This window comes from Lontra canadensis, unplaced genomic scaffold, assembly GCF_010015895.1.
Source record: "Lontra canadensis isolate GAN:19392208 unplaced genomic scaffold, GSC_riverotter_1.0 scaffold5, whole genome shotgun sequence".
Taxonomy (NCBI): domain Eukaryota; kingdom Metazoa; phylum Chordata; class Mammalia; order Carnivora; family Mustelidae; genus Lontra; species Lontra canadensis.
In genome coordinates this window covers 35940889-35962254 of record NW_022630999.1, presented here as the reverse complement: position 1 = coordinate 35962254, position 21366 = coordinate 35940889, and the positions used below count along the sequence as shown (strand labels likewise).

Genomic DNA, 21366 nt, shown 5'->3' with positions numbered 1-21366 from the left:
ACAAAGGTTATGGCCCTGGCGGAATGCAGGCTGGGTGTGGGGCTGGGCCTGGGAGCAAAGTTCCTGAATGACTGGCTGGCCGGGCCGAGGCCTCAGTCCCCTCTTGGGAACCTGAACGGCCAAGAGCAGTGTTTCATCAAAACAGGAAAAATCATAGAGGAAAAATGCACATGTAAGGGGACTGGTATTTACAGGGAACAGCCTTGCCTCCACCCAAGGTCTGAAAGGATGGACTGGGGGAGGGGGCACGGCGGGGGGGGGGGGGCAGGCAGGAGGGCAGGGCCCTCCCTAGGAAGGCTGCCTGCTGCGCACCTGGGCCAGGAGGGATCCTGGGAGTCTGAAGGGGAGCCTGGACCATGGTGTATGAAGAAGGCAATGTGAACGTGAGAAGTCATGCCATCACGGTGGGTTCCTGCAGCCACAGGCCTCTCGGGCTACCTACAGATCTTCTGACCCAGCGAGACCCATCCACACAGCTTCCGATCACAGCGGGCTCTCCCTGCTGGTACCTACAGTGCAGGGGGGCTCGGACTTGGGCTCAAACACCTGGCAGGTAGGAGCCTCGGGATGCGGGGGCAGGTCCCTCACAAATGCCCAACCCTGTTTTCTTTCTCTGGACAACAGTGCACTCCCACCCCTGTCTGCAGAGTGCTGGGAAGGCTAGCTGAGACGATGAACTTGGGCCTGCTGGACGCACAGAAGGCTCTAAGTAAACCGCCCTTCCCCAGGTTCATCAGGAGCGGCCTACACAAAAATCCTCTTTGACACGTGGTAGCCAGCAAAGGCTCCTCCATCCCACCCCAAGCCTCTGGGACCCACAACCTCAGTGTCTGTGACTTTCCTGCACATCAACACAAGGCTTCTGGCTTTGAGGACCCCAGCTGAGTGGCTCCTCCAGGGCGTGATTCTAGAAGGACCTGGGGTGCATAATGGTACAGAGCAACAAGCCCCTTACCTGAATGCTGCAGAACGACCTCACCTGCTCTGCTCCTCCCCCTCTGTCCAGGGTGAGCTTTTCATGATCTTAAAACCCCTCCCAGGTTGAAGGCTTCTGAGGATAGAGGACAGATTCCTAACCATGCCCTATAAGGCCCTCCTGGCCTGCCTCCTTGGACACCTCCAGCCCAGCACTCTTCGGCCCTACTTCCGCTTGCCACAGGGTCCTGCCTGCCTCCAGCCTCTGCCCATGCAGGGCCCTTCACCCAGGCCTCCCTCCCTTTCAACCCTAAGCATCTTTCAGAGAGCTGCTCCGTCACTGCAGTGAGGTTTCCTTGATTCCCAAGAAGACTCAGGTCCTAGAGCCCTCTATATTCTCCTCCATAGCCCTCGTATCAGCTGAGAACTACAAATTTAATTGGGTTTGTGATATAATTGTTGAAACCAAAGACTCCATGAAGGAAGGGGTTATATCCCTCTTGCTCACCACTGGACTCCTACTGCCGAGTGAATGACCAGCAGAAATATGTGTAAATAAACAAGTGAATGAATGAATAAATGAATGGCCAATCAAACAGTCTTGGGGGATGAAAAATGAAAAGGGAAGTAAAGCCAGGAGCAGATGGGGAGGCCTAGATTTGATTATTCCCACTCTTGGAACTCTAATGGAAGGTGGAAGACAAGAACATGGGGAGGAAGTCAAGTCATGGGGAAGAGGGTTGGGTTGCCTTGAGTCCTGGGGGTACACAGGACCCCAGGAGGAGGGGCCAGCGACAGGATGGCTAAGGAGGAGCACTTGCTGATAATTCACATTTGTGATCTCATTCTGTCTCACACAATGCGGAGGTGGGGCACTATTATTAGCCCATTGTTACAAAGGAGGAAACTGAGTCCCAGGGGGATTAAGGACCTGCCTTAGGTCCCACAGCTGGGAGGGGGTAGGGCCAGGGAAGTGACTGTTCACACTAGGCAGTGAGTGAGTTCTAGACAAAGGGGAAAAAGTCTCTTACACAGGGCATCCATGCAAGAAAGTGAAACAAATTTATTAGCATCTCCCTGAAACTGCTGGAACAGAAATGTTCACGCTCATAGTAGGTCAGCATGGTAAGTAAGAATGAATCGGATTGTCCCAGGTATATCAACGGAGAACCTACTCTAGCCAAGTCCAATGCCAAGCGTCTCACCTGCATCAGCCCCCGTGATCCTCAGAATGGCCCCATGAAGCTGGCACTGTGGTTGGACCCATTTGCAGATGAGGACGTGAAGCTGAAAGAAGTTCCTGTTACTCTTCGTTTAAGATGCCTAAAACATCGAGTATATCCCTTCCTGTATTATTTTAATGAACTTCAAATACATCAACATGTGCCTAATGTCTACGAGTGGCCTTGGGGCTCCAGTGCTATTTTCCAAACAGCTTTTCAATTCCCCAACTGCGAATTTCCTGCAGTGGGGTTTTCGGGGGCCCCAGCCCTTGGCCACAATTCCAATGCTGCCTGTATGCCTGGAGCACGCTTTTGGCATTTCATATGCTTGCATTCAGTCTCAGGCTGGCCTCCATGAGAGTGTGAATAACGAGCAGTCATCCCAACAGAGAGAACACTCACTCGACATCCCTGGGAAATACAGGAACCCATGCCAACAGGCTTTCAGTTCCCCTTCATCCATGCCCTAGGGAGTTCTCACATTCACTTGATCTCTTTCTTTGTCCTAGACACTGCCTTTCCTCAAGAATCTGCTATGGCCCCCCATTGCCTGATGCAAAAACGGACAGACCCTGGGCCAGGTCCACAAGCTATCGTGACCCCCACTCTTTCTGACACCACTATCCCTGCCTCCCAGTCTGCCATCAGGCTGCAGAGCCCCTCGGTCAGAATGCCATTCCTTCCCCTTCACTGATCGACCCTGGTTCATCTCTCCAGAGTCTCTCCCCCAGGAAGCCCCTTAATTCACTGTCGGCTTCTGCACGTTCCACCATCTGCTTCTTTTCTGGCCAAGCATTATCACCCACGTGGCCTCCACTCTTCTCCAGCCTGTGTGAACAGAACCCACCTCTCCAACAAGACTCTGCTTCTTGCAAGCAGTGCTCAGTTCTGCCCGCCTGGGCTGGCACCCCAGTCTTGTCTGAGCCTCTCCAGCCTGGCCACTCATCCAGCCTCACTGTCAGTCCAGTCAGCCTTGCACAGAAACGACATAGGGCCCACCACCAGGGATGTGGTGGTGGGGGGAGAAGGGGGTCACTGATAAGGCACCTGTGTTTTCTCTGGCCTCCAGTACTGTCAAGTTGCCTCCTGCCAACAGGCCACAAACTAAGTCACAGGCCCATTGTCTTTTTTTTTTTTTAATTGAATAGGATGTGACTTACAATTTAACAAGTGACATTTAATTAGTTGAAGGTCAACATTTTCCAAACATCAAGTCCATGTGGAAAATATGAATCAAAGCAGTCTCTTGGCAGAGAAACTAAACACCGCAAGAGCCAGCAGCTGCTCACCTGGCTCTGCCGGGCTGCACCCTGGCCCGCCTCCCCAGCACAGACTTGCCGGCTGCCACACCACAGATCGAACTTGGCTGCCCTGCTCAAACCTGTGCTCCCTGCGCTAAGGGTCAAGGGCACACTCTCATCGTGCCACAAATGCATTCTCCAGTCTGCTGTGTGCTGACGCCTCACTCCTGCCCCTGCCTCTGGCCAGCACTGAACCCCTCGCCCTGGCATCCACCCGGCTCTGCTCAACACTAAGGTCTCCGGAGTGACGCCGTGGGGAGGTCCTCCTCCAGCCCCGCGAGAAGTTCGATCTGAATCCCCAGGTTCCCTGGATGTTCTTGCTCAGAAAGCTCTTACTCATGTAACTGTCCACCTTCCCTGTTGGAATGGAAGTTCCATGAGAGCAGGCACGGCATCCGGGGCCTTGAGCATCATACCCCAGCTCCCATACCATGTGCGGCATACAGCAAGTACTAATAGTAACAGTTCATGCATGAGTGGGCAAAGGAGCAAACAAGGTGTGAGCAGGGTCGGAGACCATCTCCCGCCAAGTGCTGGGCAGAACTGTTGGCCCAGGCAGGCAGCCAGCAGAGAGGCATGGGGGCCTATCAGGGGACATCCAGACCAGGTCCAGGAGGCAGCTGAGTGTGCTTCCTCCCCTGTACCCACTGCCCTCCTGGAAACCAGCATCCCCATCCCCACCCAGTGGTGCTTCCTGGTGTTCGGAGAACACCACTCAGCAGACGGGGTAGGGGAGGAGGGTGACCTGTAACACTCCGTGTGTTATACACACAGATAGCATTTTTGTTTCCTTTTTTAAAAAATAGATTTATTTATTTATTTGGGGGAGAGAGAACATTGAAGCAGACTCCTGAGTACGGAGCCTAACACAAGGCTCGATCTCAGGACCCCACGAGATCAGGATCGGAGCTGAAACCTAGAGTCAATGCTCAATGGGCTGAGCCATCCAGGCGTCCCTTTTGTTTCTTTAATTGCTTTTGTAACAAATCACATATGGAATGATAACAACAAATGTGTATTCACTGGACCCTAAAGAGTGCTACATACCTGGTTCTAGAATTCTCACATCACCAGAAGTTCACTACTGCTCTCCCCACCTCACACCTGAGCAAACAACCAATCCCAAAAATGTGCCATGATTGGCAAGACTGAGCAAACAGGGCCAGAGCACAAACCTGGAGTTCCTGCTTGGAGTTCCACTCTGGGGGCATTGTAATGATCAGGAGTGTGGAAATACAGAGGCCAGGGCCCTGATGCCCCACATCACAAACTCCAGGTAGAGCCATGGGAATCTGCATTTGAAGCAGCAAATTGCCCTTAGCCAGTCAGGCAGACCGTGACCCCCGGGCCTCAATTTTCCCATTTGTGAAATGGGCAACTCCTTCCCCCATGGGGCTATGATAGGGGACCAAGTGAGGGAAATGTTCAGAATGTGCTCTAAAACCAGTGGAGAGATACCTGGTAGGAGGTCCCCCTGAAGAAGCGGCAGACCCAGGAGCCACTCACAAGTCACTGACCTTGCTGGGTCCAGCTGACTTGCTAGACATTCCTACATATCATAGGTCCTGTGCAATATCTTCCCAGACAACAAATGAACATGGCAAACCAGTTAAGCCTGGTGAGACGGCGGACACCAAGTCCACATCCCACGTCCCCACACTGGGGAGCCCCACACTGTGACACCAGCTGGGGCACTAATGGCCACCCCTGGGACTTTAGCAAAGATGTGAACACATTTTCACACATGTACACACACACACACACACACACACACAAAGTACACACAGGAGCTTTTCTGACAAACAGGGGTGGCTCTCCCCAGAGCTCCTCTTCCTTGGCCAAACCCACGTACCCTCTCTCTTCCAGGCTGCCCATATGCTCAGGTAAAGTTTCCAAAATGACAGTTTCAACGCTGCCACTCACAGAGCCAGAGGCCAATGTGGTAGCCTGTGTCAAGGTTCAAATACCTATGCAAACTCAAAAATAATCCCAGTCATAGGTACCGGGCCCTTCCAACGGCAGGGTGCCAGGCTGGGCAACTTAACAGCATGACGTCATTGAAGGGGTCCTGTCTTCCAGGAGTAAGGTCCCACCACTATCCCCACTGAGGATGTGAGTAAGGCACTGAGAAATCAGAGAGCCTGGAAGTGGTAGAGCTCTCATTCAAACACAGCCAGGATTCGAGCTCTGCTCATTTACTATTTGACACATTTCTGTTAGTGTGCCCAGTACTGTCCTAGGCCTAGGGGACCCAGCAATGACCAAGGCAGAGCAAGGCACTGGCAGCCTGGTGGGAGACTCAGAGACCAAACTCTTAATTAACCCTGGTTTCTGGTGTATCCCAATGGCCACTGGCTCCTTCCAAGAGAGACCTCCCTGCCTGGGTCCTCAGTGTCCATTGTGGGCATGAGGCCCACAGGAAGACCCTGTGAGGTGGTAAATGACATCGGCCAGCAGAAACCAGGTCCTGCAAGCTAATCTGCCAAAACAGGGTACCTGGGCAGAATGCGCCAGCGTTTTGAAAAGTTAAAATCTACACCTGGGCCTCGTTCTCCTCCACTCTACTCCTTCCCCGTGGAGTGTCCTTAATAGAATCTCTAAGCACCGGGTTCAAAGTGGAGGCATGAGAAATGCAAAACTGCTCCCTCCAGCAATGACGACAATACACCAGATGCTTCGGCAATTTTCTCTTAGCAAGAATTATACTCAATTATACTAGTCTCTGTCTGGGATTTTAGACGCAGGCCGATCTCTCTAGGAACCTTTCCTGACCATCTCTTAAGGAAGATCTTAGACAAATCTATCTGGGGTTGGAACTGTTAGTCACTGACATGTAGAATGCTTACCATGTGTCCGGACACACGTATGAGCCACACAGCATTCTCATTTTGCAAATGACGAAAGTGAGGCACAGAGAGGTTTAGTAACTTGCCCAAAGTCACAGAGCTGGCAAGTGGCACACTGGAGCCCAGGCAGTCTTTCACAGGCAACCGGACTCCTAACCTCCCTTAGGTCAAATCTATTTGGCTGCTTTGCAAAGGTGTCTTCACATGTAGGAGAGGTTCGCAGGATGCCTGAATCCCCCAACACAGCCCACCTCCCTGCCCAGCCCACATACCTCCCCACACGCTTCTGGCCTCAGGGCTCTGCCCAGCCCAGCCCAGCTTCTGCCTGCAGCCTATTTCCTCTCAGAGGGCCCTGTGCCCAGAAGCTGGCCTATTAAGAACTAGGATGCAGATCTCATAAATGAAAGGGAGACAGCTGGGGACCAGGCAACAGGGAGTGGGGGAGCATTGCGGCCACACCTTAGGGATTGCTATGTCTGTCACCTGGCCGGGGAGCCCCATTTTTTAGAGGCAATGGTAATCAATTTTTGTGATATCTAACTTGAAAGTGCTGGCATTTAGTTCAATTTATTTAAAAGAACATGAGGATGAAATAAAATCTGTGATGGGGCAGAATTCAAACCTCTCCCCCAGGGCTATCAGTTTAGTCTGCATTAGCAGATCAAGCCTGTCAGGAAGTTTCATAAATAGGGGAAGGAAAGCAGAGGGGCCATGACCTGGACTGGGAACTCCTCTGGGCCAGGAGCTGCGAGAGGTTCTCTCCTTAACTCTACCCAGCAACCCTGGAGTTGGTGGTTGTGGGGAGAGGGGGCTGTCAGGATTCATGTCCCCATTTGTAGACCAGAAAGCAGGCTCAGAGAGGGGAAGTGAGCTGCCCAAGGACACACAGCACAGGTGGATGCTCCAGGATCCAGAGCCCAGGTGTCCCAGGGGCAGCATTCAAGACCAGCTCTAGAACACGCAGGGTCCTGGCTGGCTGACTTGTCATGCTCCAGTGAGTGCAGGGCAGGTGGCGGTCCAAGTGGGGTGACGTGCCGGTATGGCCCCCACTGCCAGGGGCCTGACCCAGGGCGGGGTGCAGATGGGTGGGTGAAGCCTCTCATAGCTCCTTTGACTCAGGGTTAACTCAGCTGTGACAAACCACCTGGCTTTGAGCGTGACCCAGTTTTATAGCTAGAACAACCAAAGCTGAGTTGGGGAAAGTCAGGCAGGTCTGACAGCAAAACCTGGCTTGTGGGGTGAACTTGGGTGGAGCCCCTCAGTTCTCAGAACCTCAGGGTTCTCCAAAAACTGAAGGGCTGGCTCCATCCATCTCGAGCCCCACCCCACCACCCTAGCTCCCATATTTAAGGATTCCCATCAGCCCAGAACCTGAACACGCACCAACACTGGGGCAAATCGCTCTACTTCAGTTGCCTCCACTTGCAAAATGCGGAAGTAAAAGCCCCCACTGCCTGGGTTCGTTGTGAGAAGTGAGTAAGATGACATAGTTGCAGTGCGTAGCCCTGGGCCCAATGCCCAGGAGATGCCTCAATAAACATTTACTTCCACTATCATCCCCACCCCCAACTGTCTAGCACCTGCAACTTCTCACTTCCCTCCTTCCAGAAATATCTGTCGGCAGAGAACAGGTCAGGTCTAGTTCTCTGTACCAGGGACACAGAGGGGTCAAACCCTACAGTTCTGTCACTGGCAAGGATCTGAGCACCTAACCAGCGCTCACCAGCAAGATGTAAATGCCCCCTCCAGCAAACTAAACAAGGATAGGGTGTGAGTTCCGGAAAGCCGTGTTCCCGCGGTCCCTTTCCAGCTGCATGAACCCTTTGAACCTCAGAGTCCTCATCTACAGAGAAAACAATCATCCCCAGACCACATTTCATCTCCTAAGGGCTTTCTAAACTCTGAAGTCCCAGAAGACACATTCACGATCACCGTCAGTCAAGTTAACTCAGATTTGTGCTCAGCTCGAGGATTACGTTTGAAGCCTAACGGTGAGGACTTTTCACAGGCTTTTCGCAGTCTACCGGCCCCTGAGAATCACTGAGGACATTCTGAAAATGTAGAATCCTAGGCCCATCCTGGACCAGAGAGAGGGCCGTGGGGCAGGGGTGAGGTGAGGGGGGGAGGGTGAGCGTGGTGGCACAGACACAGGGCCCAGGTGATTAGAGAAACCCGTCCATTCTAGAATGAACAGAATTGCTCAACTGAAACTGAAAAATGGTCAAGCTGAGCTTCCAAGGTCAGGTATTTAACAGAAGGCATCACCGCCTGGAGGTCAAAGTCTTGCGTTTAGAGCCTGACTCTGTTACTTGGCTAGCGATGTGAGTTTGGGCCCAGGCCTCAACTTCTCTGAGCCTATTTGTTCAAAATGGGAACAATGTGGCCTAACTGCCAGGTTGGGGTGAGTGTGGAACATCAGGTGTCCTCTCCTTCCCAACTTCCCGACCTCGGATTCTGGGGGCTAACGTGCCATTTTAAGCAAGCAAAGCTTGCTTAAAGGATGGGGGTTATGCGGTGGCATCTCGTTAGAGGACAGGCAGCCGGTCGCCCATTCCCACTACGGGCAATGCCTGAGTAATATCTGATTTCCCAACTCCTCAGGACAAACTCAGTAGGAAACATTTTCCATTCTCACCACTGGAGAAATAAATCCTTTCAGATGCACTTACACCCTTAGGAGAAAATGAAAACATTTCCAAACACAGAGATATGGCAACAAAGCATCCAGTCTCAGTGAAGTTGAAGCCCTCTGCCAGGTGCTGGGGGTCAGGGAGTCTTACCTTGTTTGGGGTTCTGAGCTCCTTCGTGGAAGGTGTGAGGTGAGGAGAGCATAGGTCCCAGGCTTGGGATCTGACTCTAGCTGGACTGGCCCCTTCCTCCCTGCCTCTCTCCTTTCTTGATTTGATAAATATTGCTGAGCACCTGCCGTGTGCCGACCCTGGCCTCAGCACCAGGACCCGGTGACGGGCAAACAGATTGGGTCCCTGCTCTCAAGAGCTTACACTCCACTGACACAGAATGTTAAATGACAAAGGGCAGACAGAGATCACCACAATTGTGCTGAGTGATCTGAAGGCCGTGCCCAGGTATGATAAAAAGGTTCAGCCAGGGAGAGGGTGAGGGGAGACCCAAATCAGACTGAAGAGCAGTCTGGGAGGATCTTTTTGGAGGAGGAGTACCAGATGGCCATGCTAATCCAGTTAGCTCCTCCCTTACAAATTCTTTACTGCCCCATCTACTTTTCCTGCCTTCTCAGTACTCACCACAATGAAAAACAACCTTTTATGCCATTGTTTGTTCACCCTTGTTGGCCCATATTTATCCCCCACTAGCCTGGAAACACCATGAAGGTAAAGACAAAGTCGGTCTTGTTTTCCCCCGTGGAATTCTCCCCAGTAAATTTTTAAATGAATGGTGAATGAATGAATGAACAAATGAATGAATGAGCAAACCCCACTTCCCTAGGCCTTGTGGTCCTCACCTCCACTGTGGGAATACCACCACCCAAGTGCCTGGGAGCCCCAGGGCACACTGCCTGTTTTCAGTGGGCGGGGCTGTAAATGAGGGGGTGGGGCATTGCAGGAGGGAAATTAGAGGAAATTGACACCTGGACTCTGAAGGGATCACTGGAGGATTCTGCCCCAGTCCAGAGGACAAAACAATGTCAAAAAGGCATGACAGGGCACAGGAGGAGCCTTCCCTTCAACAACGTGAGGCTAAGCAGTCCCCCAGGTGCCAGTACCAACTGATGGTGTCACCAGACACATTTATGTCATCCACTGGGCCAGTGAGTGGGTGAAAAGTTCCCAAACAGGCCCAGGGCCGCCTTCTGATTTCCTGGCTCCTCCAAGCAGGCCTGGGAGGCTGGCATTCCTCTGCAAACAGCCACATGCACCAGGCAGGTGACGGGTGCCAGGGACCCTGGCCCCTAGTAGTCACACCTACAGGAGGAAGACTTCCCCAACCAAAGACAGCAGCCAAGGACAGTGGAAGGAAGGGGCACTCAAATCTGCTATATGGCCCTCTGAGGAGGGGTGGTGGTGGAGAGAGTCATGTCCTGCCCTGGGCCTCAGTTTCCCCGTTGGCCAAGTGACACTCTTAATTCCTCCCTCACAGACCAAGGTGCAAACGGTAAAGTGCTAAGTGCTATGAGGCGAAGCGGTGAATCTCATCCACCCCTCTGGGCACCAAGTTTTGGATTTGTACATATCGTGTGCTCGTCGTCCCCGAAGCTGGCATTTCCGGAAGTGTGGCACCCTGGCCCCTGGTGTGACCCCGACTGATTTCAGGTGATATGCGGACCTGGTGGTTAAATGGCATTCAGCTGCACAGTGTGCTGAATCCCCGCTGAGTTCTCATTTGTTTAACATTCTGAGAACATCAAAGAAGTCTCAGGCAGTGCTACTCTGTGGCCGAGCTCTCATCTTTCTGCCACTGGCCCATCCCCACCACCCCCACTTTTTTTTTTTAACAGACTCAACAACTTTGGAAGGCACCAGCTAGCTAGAATGGAACAAGCCTGCAATTATTGGTATCTATTTCTGGCAGGCGATACTGCTTCGCCATTTTCAAAGATGTTGCACAGCTACCTTTCATAGATAAAAATAGGATTAAAAAACTGACTAATAATACATGTTGGTTATGAATATGCCCCCAGCTTATGGAGCTGGTGCCAGAATGGTGGAAGGCTGGAAAGTACTGAGCGCAGTTCCCACCTCTGCCAGCGATAGGCACATCTAACCCCCTCCTGCTCGCTTCCTCCTGGCATGTGGCCTGCCTGGGTCTCCTTGTGGCTCCCGCAGCTGGGTGGGAGCACGTCCCCAGGTCAAGACAGAAATGATGGCATTGTATCCACACCTTCCACCTAGCCCTCCACATCCTCCCCTTCTCTCCACACTGCCAGGCCTGGGAGAGGGTCCAACACTTCCTTGGGGAGGACAGAGCCACAAGATGGAAGGAACCTGGGTCTCCGGGTACTTGTGAGGGGCAGAGCTCCCCCAGCCACCCTGGGACTTTACATGAGCACGAAATGAACTTCTGTTGTATTACATCACAGTGATTTTCAGGTTGCTTATGGAAATTTGCTGACGTGGGCTATTATCAAGGAGGCATCTCTAGTCCAATTTCCTGCCAGCCCGGAAAGCTTCTGTGACAGTCTGGATTTCCTTTTCTTCTATAACAAATAATTACTGAGTACTGAACAGATGCCAGGCAGTCTGGAGGGCTTTATGGAGACAAGCTCAATTAGCCCTCACCACAATCCTGGGAGCCAGGCGCTGCTGCTGCTTTGGCTTGGCTTGCAATGAGGCAAAGGACGCTCAGAGGTGTGAAGCATCTCAGCCAAAGTCAAACATTTGGGAAGCAGTCCAGCTGAAACTCAAAGCCAGGACTACTGGAGATGGACAAAGCCCTTCCTCCACCTAATGCCATGTGCCTCTGCTGAGCACAACACCCAGGGACAGCCATGCCCTATGTGCCAGTCCCCAGGCTGGGTCCTGCAGGAGGGAGCTACAGCCTGGAGTCCTTGTGGCCAAACAGGAAGAGAGCAAGGGAGGCACAGAGCACAGAGACAGATGGAGAGAGGAGGGGCTGGCACAGCCAGGAGGGCATCGCCACTCAGGAAGAACGGGAAAGGCTTCACGGAGGAGGTGGTGCTTAAGGCTGGCTGAGGATGGTGGGTGAGATTTCAGCAGGTGGAGACAAACAGGGAGATGCTGTCTCATCCTGGATCCACAGGAATGGGCTCTGGACAGGCCCACCACCCTGTCTACCGTAGGGGGCCTAAAAGACTCAGACAAATCTTCAAAATGGCTCTCTGTAGCCAATAAAGAATGAGTATCTGGGGAAATATTTAGGCTCAATAGTAAGTAAGTAAATAAATAAATAAATAAATAAATAAAACACCTCTCTGCACTAGATGAAACGCTCCCAGTCCTTTCAAGAGGGGCCGTTCAGGGGGCAGCCAGGCCATACTGCTCACACCAGATGAAGGTGAAACGCCACCAGTGACATCACGTGGTACCCTGACAGGATGCACTGGGAAAGGCACTCCGCTCACAACCCAGTCTAATCTTGAGAAAACAACAGGCAAATCCTGACTGAAGGCCATTCTTGAGGACACCCTGACAGTGCTCCTCAAGGCTGCCAAGGTCATGAAAAACGAGGACTAAGGAATTGTCCCCAAACATAGCGGACTGGGGGGACACGACCACTGGATGCAGTGTAGGATCCTGGATTGAATCCTGGAGCAGTAGAAGGACACAAGTGGAAAACCGGTAAAATCCATATAAAGTCTGGATTTTAGTTAATAATAATGTACCAATATCAATTTGTTAGTTGTAACAGATGTGGTCATGCTTGGTGTGAATCATGGGGAAATCCAGATAGGGGTAACTGTACTATCTTCACAACTTTTCTGTAAATCTAAATTATTCCAAAATAAAAAGTGCATTTAATTAAAAAGAGCAAGAGAGAAAGAGAAGCAAATGCCAGAACAAAAACAAGTCTCATGAGTTCGCGAGTTGAGGAGGGGAGATTCCTGTCTGGCCCAGTACATATACCCACAACTAGAACTAAGCCTGGCACACAGTAGGGCCCCAGTAAATATGTTCAATGAACTGGCTTCACCACTGCACCACTCTGGCCTGCTCACGGGGGCTCCAGAGACCAGTCCCACCTGCTCCCCACTGGAAGGGTTGCACCCCTCCGTGTGGCTCCCCAGCAGGGGCTCACGGGTGGTAATCTGCCCATAGATGTATACTGCGACAGGAAGTGATCACCCAGGCCTGGCCTCCTCTACAGTGACCCAGAATTCCTCCGAGGCTTCCAGAGAAACAAACTGTAACCAACTAACTAGGTGGTGGGTAACATTGCCCGCAGCAACTTTTTGCTAGAAATGTCTCCAAAGGCAAAAATGAACTCTTAGGACTTCATCAAGATAAAGTTTTTGCACAGCAAAGGAAATAGCCGGTTGACAAAACCAAAAGACAACCAACAGAATGGGAGAAGATATTTGCAAATGACTTATCAGATCCAAAATCTATAAAGAACTTATCAAACTCAACACCCAAGAAACAATCCAGTCAAGAAATGGGCAGTAAACATGAAGAGACATTTCTCCAAAGAAGACATCCAGATGGCCAAAAAATGCTCCACATCATTCGGCATCAGGGAAATACAAATCAAAACCACCGCCTCACCTGTCAGAATGGTTAATACAATATAAGAAACGACAGATGCGGGCGAAGATATGGAGAAAGGGGAACCCTCCTATACTGCTGGTGGGAATGCAAGCTGGTGCAGCCACTCTGGAAAACAGCATGGAGGTTCCTCAAAAAGTTAAAAATAGAGCTATCCTATGACCCAGCAATCGCACTACTGGGTATTTACCCTGAAGATACAAATGTAGTGATCCAAAGGGGTACCTGCACCCCAATGTTTATAGCAGCAATGGCCACAGTAGCCAAACTATGGAAAGAACCTAGATGTCCATCAACAGATGAACGGATAAAGAAGATGTGGTATATATATATATATAATGGAATAATATGCAGCCATCAAAAGAAATGAAATCTTGCCATTTTGCAACGACGTGGATGGAACTAGAGGGTACTATGCTGAGCGAAATAAGTCAATCAGAGAAAGACAATTACCAAGTGATTTTACAAATATGTGGAATTTAAGAAACAAAACAGAGGAGCGTGAGGGAGGGGAGGGAAAAATAAAACAAGACAGAATCAGAGAGGGAGACAAACCATAAGAGATTCTTAATCATAGGATACAAATGGAGGGTTGCTGGTGGGGAGGTGGGTGAGGGGATGGGATAACTGGGTGATGGCCATTAAGGAGGGCACATGATATGATGAGCACTGGGTGTCAGGTAAGACTGACGACTCACTGAACTCAACCTCTGAAACTATTAATACATTCTGTTAATTAACTGAATTAAGAAAAAAGGATGGCAAGTAACATTAGGCATGGGGAGTAGCCCCCCAAAATTGAAGGCGACAACACTTGCCTCCAGGGCACAAGAGTGTGGTTAAGAAAGTCAGCTCTGGCATCACACACGTGAACCCGCAAGTCTCAGCTGTGTTACCTGCAGTTTGTGCAGCCTTGGCCAAGTCCTGTCCCTCCTTTCTGCCCAGCATCCTCAGCAGACAAATGGGAATAATATATAGCTCTTAGCCAATATGAGGATCAACTGACGGAATCCAAGCAAAGCTTTTAGCCAGGCACTTGCTAAAGGGGACTATTGTGGGCACTCTTGTTATCACAACAGTCCTGAGAAGTCGCCGGCAAGATACACCCTGGAGGCTGAAGGTATTAAAGGGTCTGGAGCAAGGGAGTGTCACTCAAGTTGAGCTTTGGCCAGCCCTGGGACTGCTAGAGAGGAAGGCAGGGTCCAGTGGCAGAGCTGGCCGTGCTGTCCCAGTACTACCCCGAAGAGGGAAGTCCTATGGCCCAGGTTTGCCTCTGCCCAAGCCCACAGATCCCTCACTTCTCTGCCTTGGGCTCCAAGCCCGGCAGACCACCTCCAGCAGTCGTGGGGCTCTGCCGCAAGTCCTGTCCAGCCACCCAGCACATGGTCTCACACTGGTACATGTGACACACAGGCTGCCCGCTGCCAGACATGGGCCACTGTCAGCCCCCGGAAGACGTTGCTTTGGCCCAGGATCCTGTTCCACAAAAATAAAACCAGAAATGATTCCTAACCATTTCACAGAATTTAAAAGATTTTCATCATTTTCTGAAAATGAGGGAAATCTGAGGAGCACGGAACCACAGAGCCGCATTGGTGCTGCCCCTTCCGGATAGTGTCATCTCCCAGGGGCCAGAGCCCACACCAAATCACCTTACCTGCCTGGGACTTCAGGGTATGTGACCAACCATTTACTCTCCAGAGCTATATAGAAACATTTTTCCCAAGAAGACATACAAATGGCCAACACGTACACGAACAGCTGGTCAGCATCCCTGGTCATCAGGGAAATGCAAATCCAAACCACAATGAGCTAGCACCTCACAACTGTAGGGTCGCCACGGTCCAAAGTGTTGGCGAGGATGTGGAGAAAGGGGAATGCTCGTGCACTGCGGGTAGGAATGCACACCAGTGCAGCCACTCTGGGAAACAGTATGGAGGTTCCTCAAAAAGTCAAAAAATAGGAACACCCTATGACCCAGCAATCCTGTGACTGGGTATTTATCCAAAAGAATTGAACTTAGGATCTTGAGATGTCTGGACCCTCACGCTCAGAGCACCATTGGCTTACAACAGCCAAGATGTGGAGACAACCTAGAGGTCCACGGACAGGTGAATGGGTCAAGAGAATGTGGCGCAGGTGTACCATGGGGTATTATTTAGCCTGAAAAAAGAAAATCCTGCCATATGCAACAAGATGGATGAAGCGTGAGGGCGTTATGCTAAGTGAAACAAGCCAGTCACAGAAGGACAGCTACTACGTGTTATCTGCTTATGTGATATCAGACTCAGTGAAATTTGGAGAAATAGAGAGTGGAATGGTGGATGCCAGGGCTGGGGAGAGGGGGAAACGGAGAACTACTCTTCAAGGGGTATAAAGGTCCAGTCATACAAGATGAGTTAAGTTCTAGAGGTCTGCCGGACAACTGACAGTTCATACTATCGCATGCTTAAAAATTTGTTAGGAGGGTAGATCTCATCTGAAGCGTTCTTAGCACAATTTTTCAAAAACTGCATTAGTAGTGGGACCCATACAGTGACAGCATGAGGGTTTCTTATGGTGATAGAACTGTTGTGTATATCGTGCACCCGAAAGTTTATAGCAGCAATGTCCACAATAGCCAAAGTATGGAAAAAACCTAGATATCCATCAACAGATGAATGGATAAAGAAGATGTGGTATATATATATACAATGGAATACTATGCAGCCATCAAAACCCCAAAATCTTGCCATTTGCAACGAGGTGGATGGAATTAGAGGGTATTACGCTATTTCTGTGTCAATCAGAGAAAGACAATTATATCTCTGATATGAGGAATTTGAGCGGCAGGGCAGGGGGCTGTGGGGGGGTAGGGAGGGAAAAAATGAAACAAGATGGGATCAGAAGGGAGACAAACCATGAGAGACTCTTAATCTCAGGAAACAAACTGAGGGTTGCTGGGGGGAAGCGGGTGTAGAGAGGGTGGCTGGGTTATGGACATTGGGGAGGGTATGTGTTATGGTGAGTGCTGTGAAGTGTGTAAACCTGGCAATACCCCTGGGGCAAATAATATTTATATGTCAATTTAAAAAAAAGAACTGTTTTGTATTTACACAGGGTTGGGGTGGTTCTACAAGAGAAGGACTTGAATTTTGTAGAGGAATACACCAAAAGTCAATTTTTTTGTAGGATTAATTTTAAAAAGAAACTAAAGAAAATAAATTACTAATAACTGTGTCTGTCTTGTGGGGTCAGGGTGACTTTCAGATCCAAGGACACACCTTGCCCAGCACAGCACTCAATCTTGTGCACGAGCTGAGGAACCGTCAGGCATTCCTAGTAAGATAACTATTGCCTCCTTTCCTCCTCCAAAGAAATGCCAGCCCCGGACTGGAATGCAAGAACGAAAAACAAACGCCATGGAAAGGTTCCTGCCACAACAAGGTTCAATGTTTCAGGCACCTGTGACTGTGCTTTGGTTTCGTAAGAGCCAGGCTTCTCATCTCCATTGGGTTTCCAAAACAGAACATTTAATCCATTTCAAAGGGATCTTGCTTCCTGCCCAGCTGTGCTGCCCCATGGGTTACAGGAGAAAAGGGCTCCAAGGGGAGGATTACAGTGGCCGGTGTACACCAGTCCCCAGGGCCCTTGAGGTATCAGGTGTGTGATCCATCTTGTCTGAGGTCGATTTCCCTGGATGTAAAATAGGGACAATAATGCCCACTCGGGGTGAGTAGATTTGTAAAGCACCTCGTATCCCCTAGCTCTCAGCAGGACAGGGAACCCTGAGTTTCTCCTGCCTCTCCCAAGGGCCAACGCATATAAAAACAAATACAGCTAGTGTTAGAGGGTTTTTTTTTCCTGTTCTACACTTTCCCTGCTTATATAACCAATGTAATTAAGTTAACAGACCTGAATGTTAAAGTTGACAACAGACAATTAGGCTAATTACTACTTCCTTAAAGGATCAATTAGGGCTGCTTCCTACTCTGTATTCTGAGAAATGGTACTGGGCGCCTTGTGAACAACAGGGTGGCTTCAACAATCAGTTTGGCAAAAGCTGGGCTGCACCAAGTGACCTGGCTTCCTCTCAGGCAGGACTTCTCAGTGCCTTTAGAAAGGCACACGTGTGTTGTGAGTCTCCAAGTTGGAGTTGCTGTATGCAGCACAGAATGAAAGATGGTGTGTCAAATGAGTCATATAGAGCAGGGCTTCAGCAACCCTCCCACACATCCAAATCACCTGGGGAGCTTCTTAAACCACAGATTTGGATTCTGGGTGGGCATGAGATTCTGCATTTCCCAGGGGCTTCCGGGTAATGCTGAAGCTGCTGGTCTGGGACCACACTCTGAAGAGCAAGGACATCAATGGAAAGGTAGGACCACTTATCAACCCCCTGACTACTGAGGAACAGTCCCAGAGTAGGGAAATGGCTTGCTGAAGGTCACACAGGAATGACAGGCGGGACCAGACTCCACTCCCAGCCTTCCCTACCCTGGAGCTCTCTGCCCTGCTTCCTATGGGTTCTCCTGATTTTCAGCAATCTTCTCAGTCGCTGTCCTGCACTAGAGTCATGTGAGGGCCTTTAAAAAAATACTGCTACCTGACCGGTAAAAAAACACTGGCCCCGACCCTCAGAGCCTGATTATTATTATTTTTTAAAGATTTTATTTATTTATTGGACAGACAGAGATCACAAGTAGACAGAGAAGCAGGCAGAGAGAGAGGAGGAAGCAAGCTCCCCACAGAGCAGAGAGCCAGATGTGGGGCTCAATCCCAGGACCCTGGGATCATGACCTGAGCTGAAGGCAGAGGCTTTAACCCACTGAGCCACCCAGGCGCCCCTCAGAGCCTGATTATTAGGTCTACAGTGTAGCCCAAGTTGGGGGACTTCTTTAAAGCTCCTCCAGTGATTCTAATGCACAGCCAGTGTTGAGGGCCACGGATATAGAGGCAGTGGGCAGGCCTCCCCCTGGACACCCTCTTCACATCTGCCTGCCCCTCTAATGCCTAAAGAAAACCGCCCAGCAGTAAGTCCAAAATAAACTAGGAAAAGATGACTAGACGGGAAATGGCACTTGATGAGGCCACAGCTGGCCAAAGCCCCGTCTCAAGATAATAGGTATCACAATCAGGAATCCCAACTGCCTTTAGAGGAGAGATTTCCAGCTCATTCCATGTCCAGATGAGCAGGTAAACACATGTTCTAGGCTTTAAAGCCCAAGTGGCCAATGCGGGAAAACCTGGACCCTCCAGAGTGAGATGCTCTAAGTTAGCGTGAGACGGTTAGTGGGCTTCTTTAAAGACAACTTCTGAATTGGGTGTCAGGCCAAATGAGGCTGGTTAAAAAAAAAAAAAAAAGAAAGAAAAAAAAAAAAAGCTGATGACATTAAGCTTCTTAATGAGCACAGTAGGGGAAGAATTAGAGATGAGAAAGTCAGTGAATCCAATTAGAGGAGATTCCCATTCTCTCTGAACTCGCTGAATGGAAGGGGAAAAGCTTTAGAGATGAGCCTACAGCCGGAAAGCGGGGCTCTGGAGCCAGAGGGCAACAGTTCAACCCTAGCACCTTCTGCTGATCCACACTGGTCCTGCACCTCAACTTTATCTGTAAAGTGTAACAATAATTTGTGTGGTAGGGGTGCTGTGGGATTAAAGGAGTTGATATACGTAAGATCCTTATAACACTGTCAGGTCACTAGTCAGTAGTAAGTGCTCAATAAACAAAATGCTGGCTTCAGTGTTCACATCATTTTTCCTCTGGTCTAATCTTCATCTCCCTTTTGCCATCATTTTAAAGCCCATTTATGTTTTTTAAAAATTGTTGTAGGGGCGCCTGGGTGGCTCAGTGGGTTAAAGCCTCTGCCTTCGGCTCAGGTCATGATCCCAGAGTCCTGGGATCGAGCCCCACATCGGGCTCTCTGCTCAGCAGGGAGCCTGCTTCCTCCTCCTCCTCTCTCTCTCTCTCTCTCTCTCTCTCTCTCTGCCTGCCTCTCTGCCTACTTGTGATCTCTGTCAAATAAATAAATAAAATCTTAAAAAAAAATTGTTGTAAAGTAGGGTGGCTCAATCAGTTAAATGTCCGATTCTTGGTTTTAGCTCAGATTGTGATCTCAGGGTCATGGGATAGAGACCCACATCAGGCTCGACACTCAGCGTGGAGTCTCCCTAAGAATCTCTCTCCTTCTCTCTCTGTCCCTCCCCCCATACACTCTTGCTCTCTCTAAAATAAATAAATCCTTAAAAAAAATTATTCAATAGTATGAGTTTCTGTCAGCTTCCCCAAGCTCTTCCTGGAATAAGGCAGGGTAGAAATACAGACACTCATGTTAGCTAACTGCTGAGTGTTTAACTATGTGCTCAGAGCCCCCCCTCAGTCCGCACCAGGCAAAGTGGCTGGGGCTTGCCTGGTGTGGACTGAGGGGAGGTCTGGGTCTGCAGGGCCCCTCTCAGACAAAGCCACATGAGGAACTGAGGAATTCATACTTGATCCTCAGAGCAATGGACCCTGTTTGAAGGTTGAAACCAGGACATGAGAAAATCAGGTTAACTGTGGAAAGCTTTACTATGGGAAAAAACAAACAAACAAAAAAACAGGTCAGCTTTGAAAAGCTCATTCAGGGTTCTCTCAAGAAGGTCTGGGGTCTCCTGGAGGAAGGCCAGGATGAGAAGCAATGTGACACAGTCAGGTGGCAGGGTGGCGGGGGGGGGGTCCCTCCTTATTTTAATGCTCTGCTGTCACTGTCCTGAAATTCACAATATTTTTCCAAAAAGGGATTTTGCATTTTCGTTTGGCCCTGGGCCCTACAGATTACAGAGATGACCCTACCCTGCAGGGACACCTCTCTTGCTCCTACATCCACCCTACTAGGTGAAGCAGTCAAGGTTACCATGTGTCTTTAAAATGAAGAACCCGAGGCTCTGAGAAGATAAACTAACAGTCCCATGGCTTGGCTGGTCGGTGACAGGGCAGCAGTCCTGGTGACCCAGGGCTTAGGGGTTCAGCTCATGGGCCTGTGGGAAAGCCTGCCATCTCTGCCCTCTGAAAGCTGTACTCAAGCTCCTCTGGGCCTCCAGGCTGCAGGCACTGTCCCCCACCCCCCACCCCAGGCTAAGCGGGAAGTAGGTGCTGCTGACCCCTGCCAGCCGGAACTGGGTACCGTCACAGCCAACACCCACGGATCTGGGTCACAAGGCCAATTCCACAACAGCAACTGGCCAGCGATTAATGAAACAATTCAACAGGAGCAAAGCAAACACAAGTAATCTTTGCAGGCCCAGGATCCCGCCTCCCCCAACCCCCAAAAACAACTTAGAGCAAATTCAAGGAAGGAAAGGGGAAAATTCTCCACCAAGAGCTGAAAATCTGCCCCGTAAAGAAGAGCTGGCAGATCAAATCACACTATGCCTTTGACTTCCTTAACAAACCCTAAGAGGCATTTCCAAGAACGAGTTTGGCTCAGGTACTGTTCTAGGCACTGGAGTTACAGCAGAGAATAAAACAGATAAAAATCTTTGCCCTAAGGGAGCTCATGTTTTAATGGGAGGGAGAAAGAGAATAAGCATCATAATTAAGTGAATTACATAGTGTTAGGAAATATAGGTGCTTACACGTAATAACACAAATAATGAAAATAGTGGCCAAAATTTATTGGGTGCTTACTGTGTCTAAATGCTTTACACACATTGACTTGTTTAATCCTCTCAACAATGGGTACTGTTCTCATGCCCATTTCACAGACAGGAGAACACATAGAAGGTAAGCTGCACAAGGTCCCGTAGGCACTAAGAAAAAAAAGGAGTATTGATAAGAAAGGGCAAGAGGGCAAGAGATTGCTATCCACCACCACCACCCCGCCCCCACACACACCTCCTGATTCTGGTTAGTTGTTAAGGCCAG

General features: G+C 50.0%; 1 protein-coding gene across 3 annotated transcripts in view; it reads right to left on the bottom strand.

Moving 5' to 3' along the window:
- The window catches only part of ERGIC1 (endoplasmic reticulum-golgi intermediate compartment 1), a 103779-nt gene that overhangs the window by 79772 nt on the left and 2641 nt on the right, over window positions 1–21366 (bottom strand). Inside the window, exon 1 of one of the 3 annotated variants that reach the window (XM_032851820.1) lies at window positions 16929–16990. The exons of the other annotated variants lie outside the window; for them this stretch is intronic. Within the exon in view, the coding sequence (XP_032707711.1) occupies window positions 16929–16975 (47 nt within the window). The 5' untranslated portion in view covers window positions 16976–16990. Of the gene's footprint in view, window positions 1–16928; window positions 16991–21366 lie in introns of those variants that run through there. 3 annotated transcript variants of the gene reach the window in all.